This window comes from Arachis stenosperma, chromosome 6, assembly GCF_014773155.1.
Source record: "Arachis stenosperma cultivar V10309 chromosome 6, arast.V10309.gnm1.PFL2, whole genome shotgun sequence".
Lineage (NCBI taxonomy): Eukaryota > Viridiplantae > Streptophyta > Magnoliopsida > Fabales > Fabaceae > Arachis > Arachis stenosperma.
In genome coordinates this window covers 136,775,417-136,796,113 of record NC_080382.1, presented here as the reverse complement: position 1 = coordinate 136,796,113, position 20,697 = coordinate 136,775,417, and the positions used below count along the sequence as shown (strand labels likewise).

At 36.4% G+C, this 20,697-nt stretch overlaps 1 protein-coding gene and 1 long non-coding RNA gene across 4 annotated transcripts; one reads left to right on the top strand and one right to left on the bottom strand.

Moving 5' to 3' along the window:
- Positions 1–10,110: 10,110 nt before the first annotated feature.
- Positions 10,111–14,029, bottom strand: LOC130936077 (uncharacterized). The gene is made up of 3 exons (XR_009068050.1): positions 13,892–14,029; positions 13,703–13,818; positions 10,111–12,447 (listed from the first exon to the last, which is right to left on the bottom strand). It is a non-coding gene; the product is annotated as an uncharacterized LOC130936077 (long non-coding RNA).
- An 820-nt stretch (positions 14,030–14,849) lies between these two features.
- LOC130936762 (uncharacterized) lies at positions 14,850–20,123 on the top strand. 3 transcript variants are annotated; one of them, XM_057866915.1, is made up of 12 exons: positions 14,856–14,961; positions 15,233–15,331; positions 16,478–16,685; positions 16,774–16,818; positions 17,480–17,536; positions 17,744–17,813; positions 18,115–18,156; positions 18,316–18,389; positions 18,931–19,001; positions 19,095–19,180; positions 19,327–19,436; positions 19,731–20,123. In XM_057866915.1, the coding sequence occupies exons 3-12, from the start codon at positions 16,524–16,526 to the stop codon at positions 19,791–19,793; spliced, it is 780 nt and encodes a 259-aa protein (XP_057722898.1). In that variant the 5' UTR covers positions 14,856–14,961; positions 15,233–15,331; positions 16,478–16,523; the 3' UTR covers positions 19,794–20,123. The 3 variants fall into 3 exon arrangements, with proteins under 3 accessions (XP_057722896.1, XP_057722898.1, XP_057722897.1); XM_057866913.1 differs by lacking the exon at positions 15,233–15,331 and having other exon boundaries at positions 14,850–14,961; positions 19,731–20,122; XM_057866914.1 differs by lacking the exon at positions 14,856–14,961 and having other exon boundaries at positions 14,969–15,331.
- The last annotated feature ends 574 nt before the right edge of the window (positions 20,124–20,697 follow it).

Sequence of the window (20,697 nt, the reverse complement as noted above, 5' to 3'; positions counted from 1 at the left end):
AGGAGACGCAAACTCGGCCCAGAGAGGGCCTCCATAGTAGAAGAGCAAGTACAGGCGCTCCTGGAAGCCGGCTTCATCAGAGAGGTCAAATACCCAACATGGCTAGCCAATGTAGTGCTAGTCAAAAAACAAAACGGTAAATGGAGGATGTGCGTCGACTATACCGACCTGAATAAGGCCTGTCCTAAGGACCCTATCCCTTACCAAGTATTGATACCCTAGAGACTCCAGCTCAGGGTACCATACCTATCATTCATGGACGCTACTCGGGATATAACCAAATCCCGATGCACGAGCCGACAAGAGAAAACACGTTCATCACACCAAAAGCCAACTATTGCTATGTGGTCATGCCATTCGGACTGAAGAATGCAGGAGCCACGTACCAAAGGCTGATGAACAAAGTGTTTTCCCCCCATTAGGGAGCTTAATGGAGGTATACGTCGACGACATGTTAGTAAAAACCAAGCAAGAAGTCGACCCCTTAACCGACCTCTCACAAGTCTTCAACACTATAAGGTCGCATGGGATGAGACTAAATCCCGCAAATGCGCCTTCGCAGTAGAAGCAGGAAATTTCTAGGCTTCATGCTAACACAAAGAGGGATTGAGGCCAATCTGACAAATGCAGAGCCATCCTAGAATGAAGAGCCCGACTTGTTTAAGAGAGGTTCAACAGCTCAATGGCCGACTTGCAGCCCTCTCCAGATTTTTGGCAGGATCGGCACTAAAATCCCTTCCATTATTCTCCTTGTTAAGGAAGGGATGCCAGTTTGAATGGACTCCGGAATGTGAGGAGGCGTTCCAAGAGTTCAAAAAATTCTTAAGCCAACCTCCTATCTTAACCCGACCAATACCGGGAAAAGACCTCGTCCTATACCTATCCGTGGCAACAGGGCTGTCTCCTCAGCCCTGGTCCGAGAAGACGAGGTCGGTCAACACCCGGTCTATTTTACCAGTAAGGTTCTACAAGGCCCTGAGCTAAGGTACCACAAACTAGAGAAGTTTGCCTACTCCTAGTGATAGCCTCACGAAGACTACGACCTTACTTTCAGGCTCATACATAAGAGTCCGTACGAACCAACCCATGAAGCAAATCCTCCAAAAGACGGATGTTGCAGGGAGAATGGTTCAATGGGCAATAGAACTCTCCGAGTTCGATTTGAAATATGAAACTCGGACAGCAATCAAAGCCCAGTGCCTTGCCGACTTTATTGCAGAGTATGCAGGAGAACAAGAGGAGAAACCGACTACATGGGAACTCTATGTAGACGGATCCTCCAATAAAACAGGGAGCGGCGCAGGCATAATATTGGTAGACGGAAAAGGAACCCAGATAGAGGTCTCCTAAAATTTGAATTCCGGCTTCAACAATCAGGCAGAATACGAAGCCTTGATTGCCGGATTAAAGTTAGCAGAAGAAGTTGGCGCTACAAAGGTGATGATCTACAGTGACTCACAAGTGGTGACTTCCTAAATAAGTGGAGAATATCAGGCGAAGGATCCCAACATGAAGAAATACTTGGAAAAAACCTTGGAACACCTAGGGCACTTTGCGGAAAGCGAGGTCAAGCATATAACTCGGGATCTAAATAGCAGAGCGACGCCCTATCCAAGTTAGCAAGTACCAAACCTGGAGGGAAACAGAAGCCTGATTCAAGAAACTCTCCAAGAACCCTCGGTAACAAAAACGGAAGATGAACAAGAGGTACTTGAGGTAGTCGGCCTAAACCTCGGATGGGAATCCCTTAGTCGAATACCTGAAATTCGACATCCTCCCTAAGAGGAGAAAGAGGCTAAAAAGATCCGAAGGGAAGCACACATTATACGTTGGTGAAAAATGTCCTTTACAGAAGAGGGATATCAACACCATTACTGAAGTGCGTACCGACCTCAAGAACCACCGAGGTGTTAGAGGAAGTACATAGTGGAATCTGCGGAAATCATCTCGGAGCAAGATCGTTGGCCAGGAAAGTAATCCGAGCAGGATTCTATTGGCCGACCTTGCGGAAAGATGCTACAGACTTTGTGAAAAAATGCCAGCCATGCCAGATGCATGCGAATTTCCACGTGGCTCCACCAGAAGAGCTCATCAGTATAACTTCCCCCTGGCCTTTCGCAAAATGGGGAATGGACTTGTTAGGTCCTTTTCCCCAAGCACCAGGACAAGTCAATACTTGATCGTGGGAATAGATTACTTCACAAAGTGGATAGAAGCAGAACCACTAGCCACCATCACAGCCCAAAGAAGTCGCAGGTTCCTCTACAAAAACATTATCACAAGGTATGGAATACCTATTCCATCACCACTGATAATGGGACCCAGTTCACCGACGCCACCTTCAGAAGTTGGTTGCCAGCATGAAAATCAAACATCAATTCACCTCGGTAGAACACCCACAAGCCAATGGGCAAGCCGAGGCAGCTAACAAGGTCATACTGGCAGGTTGAAGAAAAGATTACAGGAAGCAAAGGGAGCTTGGGCCGAAGAGCTCCCCCAAGTGCTATGGGCTTATAGGACGACCCCCCAATCCGCCACAGGAGAAACACCCTTCGATTAGTCTACGGCGTAGAAGCCATGATTCCTATAGAAATCAGTGAGCAAAGCCAAGGGTAATTCTTCACGATGAGGTCGGAAATGTACAGGGGCACAAAGAGGAGCTCGACTTGCTCCCGAAGTCCGAGAGAACGCCCAGATAAGAGAAGCAGCATTAAAGCAAAGATGGCTACCGATACAACAAAAAAGTCATTCGAAGAACATTGCTGTAGACGACTTGGTCCTAATCAGAAACGACATTGGAGTCACAAGTCGGGGGAAGGAAAGCTCGCCGCAAATTGGAAAGGCCATACAAATCAAAGAAGTGTTAGGGAAAGGTTACTATAAAGTAACCGACCTGGATGGCACTGAGTTACCCAGGTCGTGGCATGCTTGTATATGAAAAGGTACTACAGTTAAAGCGAACTCTACTCCCTGATGTACTCTTTTCCCAGCTTCGTGATTTTTCCCAAAGAAGGGTTTTTTCTGGAGAGGGGTTTTTAACGAGGCATCATAGTAGAGGCTAAGGGAAAATATACTGTCAAGACCCTTAGTAGCACAAAGGTACCTTCCCGATTAATAAAGATCTTTTTCATTACTATATTTCTCTTAAATATCCTTCTCTATATTTATAAGTCTTTCTACGAAACACCGACTTAAGCTCGACAAAGCGTGAAAATCCCATGAAACCGACCTAACATGGTCGTCAGGATGAAACGACGAGGTACAAGTGTAAAAGAGGTTATAGGAGTTGATCGCATTAAACTCGGGAATTATCCGACTCTTAAGTCGAAAGGAGCCCGAGTAACGCAAACTCGACAGAACTCTGAGTAAAAGGAAACCGAGTTCCGAGTAGATGAAAAGCGCATCACAAAAATAACCTAAGTCATAAAAACTCACTAAAGCAAAAGTTGAGTATAAAGGATAACAAAAGAGATATGAGAACCTGAGAAAGTTTAAAGTTTGCATACAAGCCTTCGCACGGAAAAGGCTCAAAAAAAACAATGCAAGCCAACAAAAGGTTTATCCGAAAAGATCAAACATACCAAAATAGGAAAAAGCATGCGCACGCGCAAAGTAACTTAAACCCTTATCCAAAAAAGGGGCGCCTACTCGATTAGAAAACTTATCCAAAAAAGGGCATTTATTTTGTTTAAAAACCCTTATCCAAAAAAGGGCAACGAACAGAATATTTTGTTTACGGCCTTAAAAGGCCAGAAGGAAATTGTTCGCAAACCACCAGCAAATAAATAGAAGTTTAAAAAAGGGGGACCCACAGGCCGGGCCCCCATATAGCCACAAATAAAAAGAAGTCATTCTTGGACGGAGTAGAGGAATCACCAGGAGGAACACCACCAGGACCGGGAGGAGGAGCTAAAGAGGAAGTCGGAGTGAGGATTGAAGAACTCGGAGCATCTGGGGACGAGGAGGAGACTCAATAATCCTCTGTCCCCGAGTCTTCAGGTCTGATTCGGAAACGACCTCGGGAACAGGAGGATCAACAATGGCGCCATCAATAACTACTTTGTCAGGATGTAGTGGAGAAAGGTCCAAGTCGGGAGCAATAACTCTGACTTTTCCAAGAAAATTCTCCAAGACTCCTCGGCACCATCGCCGAGAATTCAGCAAATCCTTCCTTCCTCACGGCCACAATATCTTGAATAAGCTGTGGTAGCTGTCTTGCGCCGTCTTCCTCATTAGCCTCCAAGGTACATTGGGCCCGTAGCTTACCTCCTCCTCCTTCAGGTGATCCCTCTCCTTCCTCAACCTATCCCTCTCCTTTCAGCTCCTTTTCATGTTTTCAAAAATACGAAGTCTCCCCTCCAACTCCTCACCCTCGAGGTTGCACCCAAGGAGCTAAGGGGAGCTTTCTCAAAATGTCCAAAGCTTGCCGCAAACACCCGCCGTCCTAAAACTCTCCTCGGCCATGGTGGTAAGGTGGTTCCGAACAGAAACATCATCCATATGTATAAAAGGATAGATGTTCTTTCGGACGAATGCCATAGCATCCGCCTTAACCCCACCATCGAAGGAAAAGAGCCAGACTCTGAAGTCTTGCGCTTCTTCTTCTCGGGTTCGGAGAGAATTTGGGCAGAAGGGTGGTCGGGGCAAGCTCGAGGAAGAGAGAACAATAGGTTGAGTAGGAGTGCCAATGTTCTTAGGAGGAGGAGGTGGAGGGGGAGGAGATGACTACCCCGGACCTAGCCGGGACTTCGCCTTAGCCTCCCGGACCCTTTGGTAGGCCTCCTGAGCATTCTTTTTTGCCATATCTACAAAAGAAAACAAATAACAACCGAGTTACAAGTTGGTAAAATGTAAGTCAACAACTCGTCGGCAAAATGTAAGTCGGCGGAAACAACTCGGAAATAAAGAATGCATGCACTACCTATTTGAGATTGAACGAAGGTCGGTGTACCCTGAAGAATTTTCCTGGTATCCAAGTATGGGACTTCCCCACGCTTCTCGGAAAAACCTACAATGGCCGCCTCCACCTCGTCTAGGCCATCTAGACCAATCTTTTCGCAAGGGGTGGCTGGCAGCCAGTAAAGGGGAAAGCGAGGGAGGAATGCTCATCAAAAAAAAGGGGTGGTGACCCTCTACGGCTTGAACCTTCAAGAAGAAATTTTTGAAGTCGTGGAAAGATTCGTCAAAAAGGGTGAAAATCCTCCGACCTTGAATGGCTCGGAAGGATACCCATTGTTTTTTGTTTAGCCCACTAAAGGGCTTAGTCATATGGAAAAGATAAAAGAAGATTCTCAAGGAAGTCGGGAAGTCCAGAGCGTGGCTTATAAACTAAATCTTCAAAAAACCCCAGGAATTGGGGTGGAGTTGAGTAGGGGCAACCTTACAGTGGTGCAGAACGGATATCTCAAAATCCGAGAAAGGAAGAAAAACACCCAAACGGGTGATCATGCATTCATACATAAAGAAAAAAGTGAGGGGTCGCCTCATCAACTCCCCAAAGCAGACCCGGTCTTCAGACCCGGGATTATCAATTCATATTTGGGCTCGTCCTCGTCCGAAGTACAGAGCCTATGGTGAGTACGAAGGTGGGTGATAAACTCAGTGTCAACCAACGGTTCCTCCCCAAGGACCGTATCGTCAACCCACTGAGAAAGAATGTCTACAGAGGCCATTTTATAAAGAAAAGTGGCAGAAAACCTACAAAAGAAAAAAAAAAAATCAAAAATTACGGCCACTAAAGAAGAGATTCGAACTAGAATCACAGTCAACCTATCTACTCGCGAAACATGCAAACATAAAGCATGGCATGAATAAAACAAACTAACCTTTATCCGAAAATGGAGGTTGGAGAAGAACGGAAGTCTTCGAACACAAGGATACAGTACGAACAAGATAAGGAGAAAGTTTGAAAGATTGCAGAAACGGAAATGGAAAGAGGGAAAGTATTTATAAAAAGGCTAAGGGGCATAATGGTAAAAACGAGGCAGTCATTAATGAGACTGCACCGTTACCAAAGCCCTCAAATCCCTAAATAATCCCTCAACGGACACGACGCTTGAATTGACGTAACTGTCAGAAACCAAAAGTTGCGAAAATCACGTCGGTTTCCAAGATCCGTGTTCTTTCAAACAAGTCGACTACGAACCCGAGTTAAATACTTGAACCCAAACTTTAAAAGATTTGGGCTCAAGTAGGGGCACTGTTCATACCCTGGCCCAATGTTAAGGGCCCAGGACCAATCGAAAATCCACTAGGTTAAGCCTATCGAAGCACCCACCTCCATCCAAGAGGTCGGTGTTAACCCCGACTTGGTACGAAGAAGTCGGTTGCGAGATTAGCTGGCAGATAAATACTCATTCAAATGAGTAACCGCCCCTGAAATCTCTCCGACCACTTCATAAAGCCATATCTTAACCTCCCTAAGATAATGGGACGGTTATTATCCTAAAGATACGGCACTACTCCAACGGTGGTTATTGGCTCACCACTATAAGTACACTGACACGCCTCAGGTATTCCTAAGTCCAATACTCTCTAAGACCTGCTCACACCCTTGCTAACTTAGGCATCGGAGTGTCTTTGCAGGTACCACCCCCCATTCACACGCGAGCACAAGTCGGACGGAGCCTCCCGAGTTGCGGACCCACACGGAGTCCTCCTCCATCATACACTTGGGCCGCCGAACGCCATCCATTGGACTAATCTCCGGTTACCCACCGTAACAGTCACCAACTTAGTTAACACGGTTAACAGAATGTTGACGTATATGGTTAACTACCACTTTGGCAACCTAATCTAATATAATTGCTAACGTGTGTAGAAATTAAGGCTATCGAACTTTTAAGCCCCTGAGTTAAACGAGGTAGGCCAACCCTATATGAAAGTGTTTTCGGACCAATAACATAGAGCCTAGCTCGTTTAATAGCACTCTGCCAGCCTTTACTAGCTATCCCAATTCATAATTTTTGGTCAAAGCATCACTTTTGGGCTAAAAGAATTAAATGCTCAAACTGTTAGGTAGCGTTTGTTTTCATGTACTGAGACAGAGACTGAGAGATTGAGACTCAGTATTGTGTTTGTTAGTTCAGAGACTGGTACTAAAATTTTTGTCTCTGTCTCCAAAATTTCAGTATTTCAGTACCTCCAAAAAGTAGGGACACAGGGGACTAAAATTTTTAGAGATGGAGACTGAAACTTTAATAACATTTTATACCTAAAATACTTTCATTTCAATTAATTAATTCCAATTTTACCCTTTGTGCAAATTAAATTAGAGTTTCAAACAGAATACTGAGATTTATTTCAATCCCTGTCTTTTAGTCTCTGTCTCTCAGTCTTAGTCTTTCTGTCTCTGTCTCTCCACCAAACGCTACCTTAGTGCACTTTTTCCTTCATAAGACTAATAGTAACTGCATATGGTTTGGGTTACTGGGGTTGCGTTAGGTATTGGGATTTTTTCTTTTGTTCTTTGTTTGTAGGCTTTGGGTTGAATTGTGGTGCAGTTTGGTGGCCTGTGGAGTGAGGTAAAAAAGTTATAATAAATAAATAAATAAATATCACTTGTCTGTTTAAACAAATGTCGGAATAAATTATTTGTTAATGTCAATACTCTTACTAATATTGCTCTAGCATGTCACAACTTTTAACATACTATTAATTTTCCACGAATACATTTTTCCTTAGAATAAAAGATGAAGACCCTACCCTAAAGTAGTGAGACTATTACTATAGATGTAGAGATAATTAAGCTCACATTTTCTTCAATGTAATAATGATTCCACTAAGTGATTCGCCGTGTATAAAATTATATATACACACGCACACACTAAGGTATTAAGTAAGTTGCTAATGATACATGTGTGTTTGAATTTTATATCTATGATGATATTTGATTGCGTTAAATTTGAATTCAAAAAGTTTTTGATTTTATTAAATCATGATCGAGAAGCAAGATAAAATTTGTTCAATTCTTCAATTTGACAATTGACATACTCAATTTCAAATATTTCATACAATAAAGTAGTGGACTTGAATGGTGTTTGTGGTGATCAATAGTGGTGAATGGTGGTGGAATAGTGGTGGTGATTAATGATGTTACAATGGTGATTGTGCGGTGTAAGAGTAAAATTGACATTTTCATAGACGAGTAATGTTTATGCTTTTGTTCTTCGTAGACACACAAAAAAACAATGTTTTGTTCTTCATTATCAAACAAGATTGAATATTTTAGAAATATTGTTGTATTTATTATATCAATTTAATTTTAATGCACTAACAATATAAATTGTTTTATACAATCATGCAATTACATACTTATTTTTTATTATTATTTACGCAGTTAATGTGAAAAGTAGTTATTTTTACCGATGTAGCGTACATAATTGAACGCACGTGTAAAATTACTTTATGGTGCATCAAAATTAAATTTTTATTATATTGGCCAATAACCGCTAATATTTATTTTCTTATTTTATATTTTTTAATTATTATTAAAATAAATAAATAATTTTAAATATAATAAACATTAATTATAACGGTTACATGTGTAAAATTATAGATATTAATTTAAATAAAATAATTTTGTGTTATTATCTTTTTAATATTATTCTTAGTTTAAGAGTAACTTATTAAATTTTTTCTAATAACTTTATATTAGATAAATTAATTCTTAACCAAAAAAAATTGACAAATAAATTTCTATCCTCTAAAAATTTTACAAATTAGTTTTTGTATTAAAATAAATAATTAAATTAATTTTTTATTATTTACAATTTTAGATAATTTAATATCTCAACATGTTATTTTATAGATTTTTTTTTAAATGAGTTCAAATTTGTGACTTAAGCTCGGTTCATGACTCAATTGATTTTAATTTGAGAGATAAGGAGAAATCAAATCACCGGTAAAAAGAGGGAACAAACTCCTCAACTGTTCAATAACCAGATTCTGGTTAGCTTCATTAACGCTGCTTTCCTGATTTGATTTTATTAATGCAATTACATTTATCTGATGCTAGGTTTGATGCTAAGTTTGGAACTCTTGAGTGATTCGGTTGCGCATGAATTCTTTTCTCATTTTGTTTTCTGCATCGATGTTTAAATTCTATATTTAATTTCTATTGAATCGCCATGATTGACAGTTTCAAGAGAGAATATTCAATTTGACTCCTAAACTTACATGTAAGTCTCAATTTAGTCCCTAAAATTTCAATTGCCTTTATTTAGTCCTTAACATAACTCATGTTAGTTCTTGAAACAATTTTCAAGGTACAAACGTTAACGGAATACTGTCGTGAACAACCGAATGCCACACTAAACTTTGTAAAATGATATCGTTTTAATTTTGACACTCAAATAACCCAAAAACATCATAAATGATATTTATTAAAATTTTACCTAACAAAATAAGTGATACGATGTCGTTTTTAAACTATTTAAATGTCAACCAAATGGTATCATTTTACAAATTTTAACGTGACATCTGATAGTTTATAACAGCGCTCCATTAACATTTTTATACTAAAAATCATCTCAAGGACTAATATGAAACACATTTATAAACTTTAGGAACTAAATAAAAGCAATTGAAACCTCAAAGACTAAATTGAGACTCGCATATAAATTCAGGAACCAAATTGAGTCACTCTAATTTCAACGATGTTCTAATAACGACTTTGATATTAATTAGTTCTGAAGCTTTTTATATACTCATGTTTAAATCTCGTTGCAATTTAATAGATGAAAAGCAACAGCATATTTTATTGAAGCTGTAGATTCAAGAAATGTAGTATAGGAATCTTGGGTACAATGATCGTTTTCTTATTTGATTGATATATTTGTCCGATATATTTGTCCACGTTTGTATATTTCATAGATACATATAGTAATTTATTCTTATTTGTTTTTAATTTTTTTGATTTAAGAGTCAATCTTTTATCTATTTTTGAAAGTTTCATATCACTTCTCTAAGTTGGTGTTCATCTAGAATCAACATCCCTCCTCTCCAAAATCATTCATACATCATTCTCTCTATGCACTCGGTCACAATTATATACCACCACATGTAATATAACCACAATTATATACCACCACATGTAATATAACAAGACAATTGTAAAATAAATTCAATTTCTAATATGATAACACCACTTTTCTATTCTTTTTTTTTAATACTGCTTGAAGACATGACATGAGACATCATTAAAATAAAAACATTAAACTAAAAACTAAAAAAACATAGAAACATTAAACTAAAAACTAAAAAAACATAGAAAAATAGGACTCATGCAAATAAACCGAAATAAACTGAAAACAGAAACATAATCATAATCATAAAGGAAGAAAAGCAGAAGGCAAGCATGAAAAGAACTCAACCACCTCAATGATCGTGGTGGCCATCCCTGTTATCCGGTTGTGCTCCTTGTGGTCCTTGCAGCCTCCCTATCTCCTGTCTCAATTGGAGAAGCTCGAGGTGCATTCTTTCTTGCACATTCACAATCTGACGGAGAAGGACACTATGGTTATCTTGGTTCACCCTTATCTCACGGAGAAGGTTATCTTGGTTCACCATTATCTGACGGAAAAGGACATCATGGCTATTTTGGTTCACCCTTATTTGCTCAAGGGACGCAGTCAATTGTTGCCAATACTCTTGTGGCGGAAAATAATGCTCTTGAGGCACACGAGGGGTGGTGGAGGAGCTTCTTGTGCTTCTTCTTCGGCTTGTCCTTCTTCTTCTGAAGCCATCTGATTCAACCTCTGTTCTATATTACCATTGCTTTCCCTTCCCATCTAAGCTTGAGATGGATCAACCTTACTATGTGTCTTATTGTCCTTCTTACTACGCAATGCAATGAAATATTAGGAAAAAAGAAACCCCCCCCCCCCCCCCCTTTTTCCAAAAAAAAATAAATAAATAAAAACAAAACTCTTAGAGCAGAGTGATTATGCAACTTTGGTTGAAACCAACAATTCGAAAGAGTATTCATCAAACACATGAAGCATTATTTCTGCAAAGGAGGAATCATATTCTTTCTACTTATGTTAATATAATGTCGGGTGGGGGATATTGTTACGAGCAAAGTCTACTCAGTATATAAAATGAGATTTTGTTGTCACTGCATACCATTAAAACTAGAGGCGGTAGATCCATTAGCCATTCAAGTTGTGAATTGTGATTCTGGACTGTGCTAAAAAAGCATCAAGTTAATGGTTCACCGGTCACAACTATAAATAGCTCCTGCACAACTATAGTCTATAAAAAGCTCAATCCACTTCCCAATTAGAAATCATAATATGTTTGACTACCTGAAACTCCTATATGAACTAGCACAACATAACATAACTAGATCGAGGTATATTAGCCTTGGAAATAACCAATCAGGGATAAACAATATAGTTCTTGCCGAGACGGTATAAAAAGATCAACGAGGTAACCAATCAAAGTTCACTAATTACAAAACTGAACTCTTTAGCTCAAGACAGTACCAAACTACCAATGATTTGTCGGGCGATGCAAAATGAACACGGGAAGCACACACATTTCCCCATTACAAAGTTCATATACAAAGTTCATCCATTTCTTATAATGCCCCCCAAATCAAATACACTGTCAAAATTTATCCTCTTAAACAAACCAAAATATTCATTTATGACCTATATAAAAAGAGGAACTTTAAGCATGAAAATTGAATTAGTTAGTTAACATGAAAACCATCTTTGTTTGGCCAAATAACATGAACACCTTGAAAGAACTCCCCAAGATTATACTGAAGATCAAAACACGGACATTAAAGAAAGAAAAATAGATTTGTATCAGCTTATGTGAATACAGTCATTTCCCTGCATCCCATATATTAACCTTTAAAAAATAATAATAAAATAAACAAAAAACCCAAGATTTTACATCAAAACTACAGAAAACAATGAAAGAAGAAAAAGAAACAATACCACAACATTTCATTTCAATATTTTTAAATAATAATTGAAAAAAAAAAAGCATTACCCTAGTAAAAACCTCCAAAAAACTTTCCCAAGATTCCTATACTACATTTCTTGAATCTACAGCTTCACTAAAATATGCTGTTGCTTTTCATCTATTAAATTGCAACGAGATTTAATCATAGGAGTATATGAAAAGCTTCAGAACTAATTAATATCAAAGTCATTATTATAACATCGTTGAAACTATCAACCATGGTGATTCAATAGCAATGTAACACAGAATTCAAACATCGATGCAGAAAACAAAATGAGAAAAGTGGAGAAAGGAGTTCATGCGCAACCGAATCACTCAATAGTTCCAAACCTAGCATCAGATAAATGTAATTGCATCAATAAAATCAAATAAGGAAAGAAGCGTTAATGAAGCTAACCAGAATCTGGTGATTAAACAGTTGAGGAGTTTGGTTCCCTCTTTTTACCCGTGATTTGATTTCTCTCTTTGTCTCTAAAATTAAAATCAATCATGAGTCATGAACCGAGCATAAGCCACAAATTTGAACTCATTTTAATTTTCTTTTCTATAAAATAACATGTTGAGAGATTAAATTATCTAAAAATGTAAATAATAAAAAATTAATTTAATTATTTATTTTAATAAAAAAATTGATTTGTAAAAGTTTTAGGTAGCGTTTGGTAGCAAGACAGAAACTGATAGACTGTGACAGAGAGATAGAAATTAAAATAAGTCTCAGTATTGTGTTTGGTGTATAAAGTGTATAGAACTGAATTATGTCTCAGTATCTTGTTTGGTTCGAATTAAAACTAGAGACTGAAATGTTTAAATTTACAAAATTACCCTTAACCTTACAATGTAAATATAATAGAAGGAGAAAAAGTGTGACAAAAAAAATATTCTATTTATGAGTTGAATTTGTTTGTGTATGATTTCTATGATGCTTTTTTGGGTGTTGTCATGGATAAGAGGGGAAGAATGATTTACTAACATGAACACATAATCTAAAGTAATATAATGACTTAGTTAATTAGGACAAATTTGACAAAAGTTTGTTTCTCATTCTCAGAGAGACACATATAGCTAGGCATTATAACCATGCTATATCAATATTATTTAATCCTTTGTGAGAGAGAGAGAGAGAGTGAGTGATAGACCAATATGGTTTATAACAAGAGCAAGAAGATAAAATTAATGCCGTTAAATCTTAATAAAGATTGGAACAAACCATCATATAAATTTTCAAAAGGATCATGCATGTATCTAGCTATGTAACTTCTTATATGATGACTTTCAATCATGATCATCCATGTGTATATAGAATTATTCAGACCATAAATCACTTACTCCTGTTAACTATAAACTACAATTAATTCCCATGTAACAGATGGCATTAATAATTCCCAAAAACAGATGGCAAATCCCTGAATATAGGACAAAGTCACAAAGACAAAGGATTTCTTCAACATCAGTGCTACTACTTCACACCATTAAGAAAATAACGAACCAAGCAAAATAGTAACTTCTCTCTTTTCAAACTTTAATTTCTCCAAATCAAAGCACCCAAACAAAACAAAAGCTTAAGAGGTTCTGAGTACAAATACACCTTTCAAAGACACAAATTTGATTTAAGCATTATACAACAGTAATTGAACATCAGGAGAAGGGAAAAGTCCTATTGCTAGGTCACGACCAAATCCACAGATTAGGGCACGACCAAAAAAAATGAACAGAATCAGTAAAGTACCAGCAACAGGGGAGAAAACAGGGGAGAGGCGAGTTGGTGGTTGACGTCGACAGCAACAGGTAGAGGCGGCAGCTTGGTTCTTCGATTGTTGTAACAGTAGGGAGGCAGCAGCAGTCCTGTGAAGGAGAAAACGAGGAGATGAGAACATGGGGGCTACGAAGATGAACTTGAAAACGACCCCTCACTTACTTAGCGATGGCTACGCCAGCGGCGGTGGCTTTTCTTCGACTGGTGATGGAGAGGCTGCATGCAGTGATGTCCTTGAAGAAGAATGAGAAGATAAAGGAGACAACAGGGTTAAAGCCCTTATTTACATTTGGGTAATGTTGAAATTATTGTAGGAAAACTCTAGGAGGAGCAAATTTATTGAATTAAAATGGCGGTAATTTATGTATAAATGTTTTGTCTTTAAAATTTTTAGTTTTTAGTGTTTTTATTTTTTAGAAATATTAAAATATTAAAATTTTAAAAATAAAAAAAATTTTAAATATTAGTTTTTAATTCAACAAATATAATATTAAGTTTTTGTCTTTCAATTTTAATTTAAATTCCTACAAACAAATTCTATTCTAAAAATTTATTTGTCAATTTTTTTTTGTTAAGAATTAATTTCTCTAATATAAAGTTATTAGAAAAAATTTAAAAAGTTACCCATAAACTAAGAATAATATTAAAAATATAATAACACAAAATTATTTTATTTAAATTAATATCTATAATTAAAATTAAATTCTATTTATATTGGTCAATGATGGTTAACATTCATTTTTTTATTTTATATTTTTAATTATTATTAAAATAAATAAATAATTTTAAATATAATAATAAACAATAATTATAATTTATTATATATATAAAATTATAGATGTTAATTTAAATAAAAATAATTTTATGTTATTATATTTTTAATATTATTCTTAGTTTATGAGTAACTTTTTAAATTTTTTCTAATAACTTTATATTAGATAAATTAATTCTTAACAAAAAAAATTGACAAATAAATCTCTATCCTCTAAAAATTTTACAAATTAGTTTTTTTATTAAAATAAATAATTAAATTAATTTTTTATTATTTACATTTTTAGATAATTTAATCTCTCAGCATGTTATATAGAAAAAAAATTAAATGAGTTCAAATTTGTGGCATATGCTCGGTTCATGACTCATGAATGATTTTAATTTTAGAGACATAAAGAGAACTCAAATCACGGGTAAAAAGAGGGAACCAAACTCCTCAACTGTTTAATCACCAGATTCTGGTTAGCTTCATTAACGCTTCTTTCCTGATTTGATTTTATTGATGCAATTACATTTATCTGATGCTAGGTTTGGAACTATTGAGTGATTCGGTTGCGCATGAACTCCTTTCTCCACTTTTCTCATTTTGTTTTCTGCATCGATGTTTGAATTCTGTGTTTCATTGCTATTGAATCGCCATGGTTGATAGTTTCAACGATGTTCTAATAATGACTTTGATATTAATTAGTTCTGAAGCTTTTCATATACTCCTATGATTAAATCTCGTTGCAGTTTAATAGATGAAAAGCAACAGCATATTTTAGTGAAGCTGTAGATTCAAGAAATGTAGTACAGGAATCTTGGGAAAGTTTTTTGCAGGTTTTTACTAGGGTAATGCTTTTTTTTTTCAATTATTATTTTAAAAAATTGAAATGAAATGTTGTGGTACTGTCTCTTTCTTTTTCTTCGTTCATTGTTTTCTGTAGTTTCGATGTAAAATCTTGGGTTTTTTGTTTATTTTATTATTATTTTTTAAAGGTTGATATATGGGATGCAGAGAAATGACTGTATTCACATAAGCTGATACAAATCTATTTTTCTTTCTTTAATGTCCGTGTTCTGATCTTTGGTATCTTGGGGAGTTCTTCTTTCAAGGTGTTCATGTTATTTCACTTATTTGGCCAAACAAAGATGGTTTCCGTGTTAACTAACTAATTCAATTTTCATGCTTAAAGTTCCTCTTTTATATAGACGTTGTCATAAATGAATATTTTGGTTTGTTTAAGTGGATAACTTTTGACAGTGTATTTGATTTGGGGGGCATTATAAGAAATGGATGAACTTTGTAATTGGGAAATGTGTGTGCTTCCTGTGTTCATTTTGTATCTCCCGGCAAATCATTGGTACTGTCTTGAGCTAAAGAGTTCAGTTTTGTAATTAGTGAACCTTGATTGGTTACCTCGGTTGATCTATTTATACTGTTTCGGCAAGAACTATATTGTTTATCCCTGATTGGTTATTTCCAAGGCTAATATACCTCGATCTAGTTATGTTATGTTGTTGTGCTAGTTCATATAGGAGTTTCGGGTAGTCAAAAATATTATGATTTCTAATTGGTAAGTGGATTGAGCTTTTTATAGACTATAGTTGTGCAGGAGCTATTTACAGTTGTGACCCGTGAACCATCAACTTGATGTGCTTTTTTTAGCACAGTCCATAATCACAATTCACAACTTGAATGGCTAATGGATCTACCGCCTCTAGTTTTAATAGTATGCCGTGACAACAAAATCTCATTTTATATACTGAGTAGACTTTGCTCATAACAATATCCCCCACCCCCCATTATATTAACATAAGTAGAAAGAATATGATTCCTCCTTTGCAGAAATAATGCTTCATGTGTTTGATGAATACTCTTTCGAATTGTTGGTTTGGTTATCAAAGTTGCATAATCACTTTTTTGTTTTGTTTTGTGGGGGGGGGGGGGGGGGGGGGGTTCTTTTTTCCTAATATTTCAATGCATTGCGTGGTCAGAAGTACAAAAAGGCACAGAGTAAGGTTGATCCGTACTCAAGCTTAGATGGGAAAGGAAAGCAGTGGTAATATGGAACAGTGGCTGAATAAGATGGCTTCAGAACCATACTACCTGTTTCATTTCTTATGTTTCTTCTCCTATTTGGTTGTTCGTAGCTCTGCTGTTCAAGTCTTAACACCTCAGCTCACCCTAAGTCTTCTTCGTCGCGTACCTCTCTCTCTCCCTCTCTCTCTCTCTCTCTCATTTGCTTCTTTACAAATTGCTTAATTCTTGCATCTCTCACATTTACTTGCAGGAAATATTGACAGTGTTGGTGTTTGCCGTGCTGGTTGCCTTGAAGGTACCTGCTACTGAAATCAGATAGAATTTGTTATCTATTTTCAAAATTATTGCATCGAAAGTATATTGTCAATTTGTCATATTACTCAAACATAAATTGAATGCAATGATTCATTCAACATCAATATCCAGAGCTACCTAAAAGTTTACAAGATGAAAGAACTAGAATGATCCCAATGAAACAATTATTGAAGGAAACAAATTGCTTTCGTATGAATTCTTCATAGAAAAACATCAGATTGTGAATTTCAGGATTTAAACATCAACTGTCTTGTGCAGTTGTACCAAATAGTTTGAAAAGGTGTAAATGACTCCATTAACATCTAAATTTATGTGCAAAATGCAAACCATTAAAAGGCTCTTCAAACAAGTATGTGATTTGTTGGTACTAAGATTACCAACTGTTCTAACCCTTGAGAATGCCATAAGTAAAAAAATTCCCTGTTTTTTATAGGAAAGTAAAAAACTTAATGCTGCTATGCACAAGATCACGATCTCACTTTCTATTACCTTTTTAAGTAACTCTCTAAATTGGCTTTGTTTCTGAGGGGCAATGTAATTTTTTAATTTGAATGGATATGGTACATCAACTGGTGTCTCACATACGACTGGTATGACATTTGACATGTGTATATTCAAGTATATCTCTTTATCCATTGCAGGCAGTGAGAGAAGAAACATGGGAAGCATTTATAGCTGATATTCTTTTTCTTGCCAAGGTGATGAGGATTGATGCATTTGCAAAAGCTTTTTACCTTTCGGGTGGAGAATCTATTTGACTTTTAGATAGGTCATGCTATAATATTTGTCAGCAATTAAGGTGCTTAATGTACTGTAGACCATGCGGTCCATGCATATTGTTTGCTGCACAATATCTGTGGCTTCATCTTTTCTACTTCTCAGCTTCTATCATTTTCATTTTCCAGATTTGTCTTTTTGCCCTTGCCTTTACACTGGATCGCCGCATAGCTCTTTGGTATATTCTTGTATTTCTAGGTGGGTAGTTTCGTGTTACACTGAGCTTTTTAAGTAAAGTATATACTTCTGGCCTTGTAATTGAAATTTTGTTCGCTCCACATTTCTTCCTGGAATACAAGTAAGCTCAAGTATGGCTGCTGCTTATTTTCCCTTTTCTTTTTGTAGAATGCAACAACTTATATACTTTCCCTTCAAATATATTAACCAATAATACAGTTTTCATCTGTTTAAAATTGATTATAAGTCCAAGTAGTTCGTTGGATGATTATTGAAAGTTAATTATCGATTTTCTGATTCACACTACCATGTTGTATTGCAGTGATACATATGCTAACACAGCAACCTCCATCTGAAGGACTAGGTACTGTTAAAAGGGGTTGGGAGATTTTCCTTATATGTTTTAGCTTTCATTATTTTACAAACTTTGTCATAGATGAAAGTATCAAATATATACAAGAAATCGTTCTCGTTTAATGTAGTGGCTAATGTTATTCTGTTTCTCTATAATTGATTCATCCAGGTGCTTCTACCAAGCTAACACCGTTGCAGTTAGAAGGCCTGTTGACAGAGGGGAGCACATCAAGATTATGGCTAGTAAGTACTGTGAATTGAATGAAAATTCTTTATGAAACTCTTAACTGTTGAAGATCTGTGACGGGTTAGTTATATGCACATTGATGATAACCTCATGTATACAAATAAAGCTTGTTTGGGAATGATAACCATATGTACATCAAGCAAAAAAATTTTCTGTCTTAACAATTTAATTCCAAACATGTGCTAACTTTGTTCTTGGTATAGATGACATTGATGGCAACCTTGAACAAACATAGGAAGCTTGTTGGGGAAAAAGAACTATGATTATACAATCTAATACCATTAAGAAAAAATTTCTCCTCTTTATTTCATTGTTGTGGTGTTAATGATGTGAGTGAAAAGGAATTATGTTTTTGTACCGGGTCATTTACTAGTTGTTTATGTTTAAATTCTTAATGCGTGAAACACCACCCACTGTTGTTGAAACTTGAAAGGATTACATCAGAACTGTTAGGAATGTTTCCATGCCATTCTTATATTTTAGAATCTCTTTCATTGTCCCAAAAATTATCCATTTCTTACTTCCATGAACTGGCAGGTAGAATTTTGTGCTTCATATTCATCTTCTTGCATTCGCTCAAGTCGGCATTTTCCTGAGCTCTCAATTACGTATGCTTCTATTGCCTTTTGACTTAAATCGACACTGTTTAGACTGGCCTGATATGAGTTGTTTTTATTGCCTTCACACTCTCTCTCTGGCAGATATTCAAACAAAAATTTATCATTTGGGATAGTTGATCTCGGACTCTTTCCAAATGCTGCTGAAAAATTTGGAATATCTCTTGGTGGTAAATAATATTGATATATGACATCTATTTTTCTCTCTCTATTTCAAACATCGAATTGCGTTCTGCACTTCTGCTTACTGTTATCGGATCGATCTTCAGTTATTTTATCAGAAATATGGCATTTTATGAAGTTTTCTGACTGTCAGGATTCATGGGCCAGCTACCGACGTATATCTTATTTGAGAATGCTGCTGAAGTTGCACGCTTTCCAGAGTTGGATTTTGAAGCAACATTCTTTAACCCTACAATTACTAAGGTATAGTTCTCTCTCACACACACACAGATTTTGTGAGACTTGAGTCGCTATTTTGAATATTCACTTGAATATGATGTAATTGTAAGATAAAGGTCAACTGATCCATCTATCCTTTTACTTCAAAACTTTTTTCCTTAATTTCATTATGTCATATCACTTGGTGAGTGAGTATTTGAATATTCATCCTTTGATTTTGGGTAGAATGAGAGTCATTTTGGTAGTTCCTAATGCCTTGTGATCATTGATTATCATTACTAAAGAATTTGATCATACCATATGGGTTATCATATACAGGGCTTTCTTTCTCGGCATTTCGAGCTTGATCGGCACCTTCTCGATTATGTAAATGGTAAATAGGCAACTGCACTAAGGCTGCGTTCGGAATGAAGGGAAGGTTGAGATAAACAACTAAAATTTGAAGACATTAGTATCTTTTTGAGATGCACATTGAGACAGTGAATTCTAGCATCACAGATCTATCTGTCTTCGTCTCAATGCAATAGAAGATATTTGCGTTATAAGATATTTATATATTTTGTATTAGGACACTAACCAAACACAACCTAAGGCTACATTGAATGCCAATTTTTTAGGCTTTGTAATTTGACTTTTTAATTAAGGTCTAGGAAGCACCGATACGACACGCGATACGGACACGACACGATACGGATACGCCGACACGTTCTTTTTATAAAAAATTGGATACGACACGTTTAGGATACGTTGTGAATTAAATTTTTAAATAATATATTAAATTAATAAAATATCATATTGTAAATATAAGAGTAAATATAATTGCATAAAAAATTTTTAAAATTACGTAATTATTAAAAAAAATAAAAAATTTTAATCTAATCTTGCCATCTCGCTAACAGAAAATATATTAATTTTTCTCCTCCAAGTCCATCTGAATCAATTATAAAGAAAAAATTGGTTAATCGGGTCATAAAATCACAAAATCAATTGAAGATTTACAGTTCAACAGAAAGATCCGTCTCATGAACATCTGAATCGGGTTGGACTCGTTCGGATTCGTGATCGCTCCACCAAGATTTGGGTAGGACTCGTTCAAATTCGTGACCGCTCCACCAAAATTTTGCACTGCAAGAAGACACGCGCCGATACGCTCGTTTGAAGTATCCACCGAGTGTCGGTGTCGGATTCGTGTTCGACACGGATATGCTGGCACCATGAGAGAATCCGTGCTTCATAGATTAAGGTTCAAATCCAAATATCCCAGTCATTGGGATTTGTTGATTTT

Coding starts and splice junctions, on each gene's coding strand:
- LOC130936762 (XM_057866915.1), top strand. CDS start 16,524: ATGGGAAAGGAAAGCAGTGGTAATATGGAACAGTGGCTGAATAAGATG. Junction 18,157..18,315: donor ACCTCCATCTGAAGGACTAG/GTACTGTTAAAA, acceptor TGATTCATCCAG/GTGCTTCTACCAAGCTAACA. Junction 19,181..19,326: donor ATTTGGAATATCTCTTGGTG/GTAAATAATATT, acceptor TCTGACTGTCAG/GATTCATGGGCCAGCTACCG.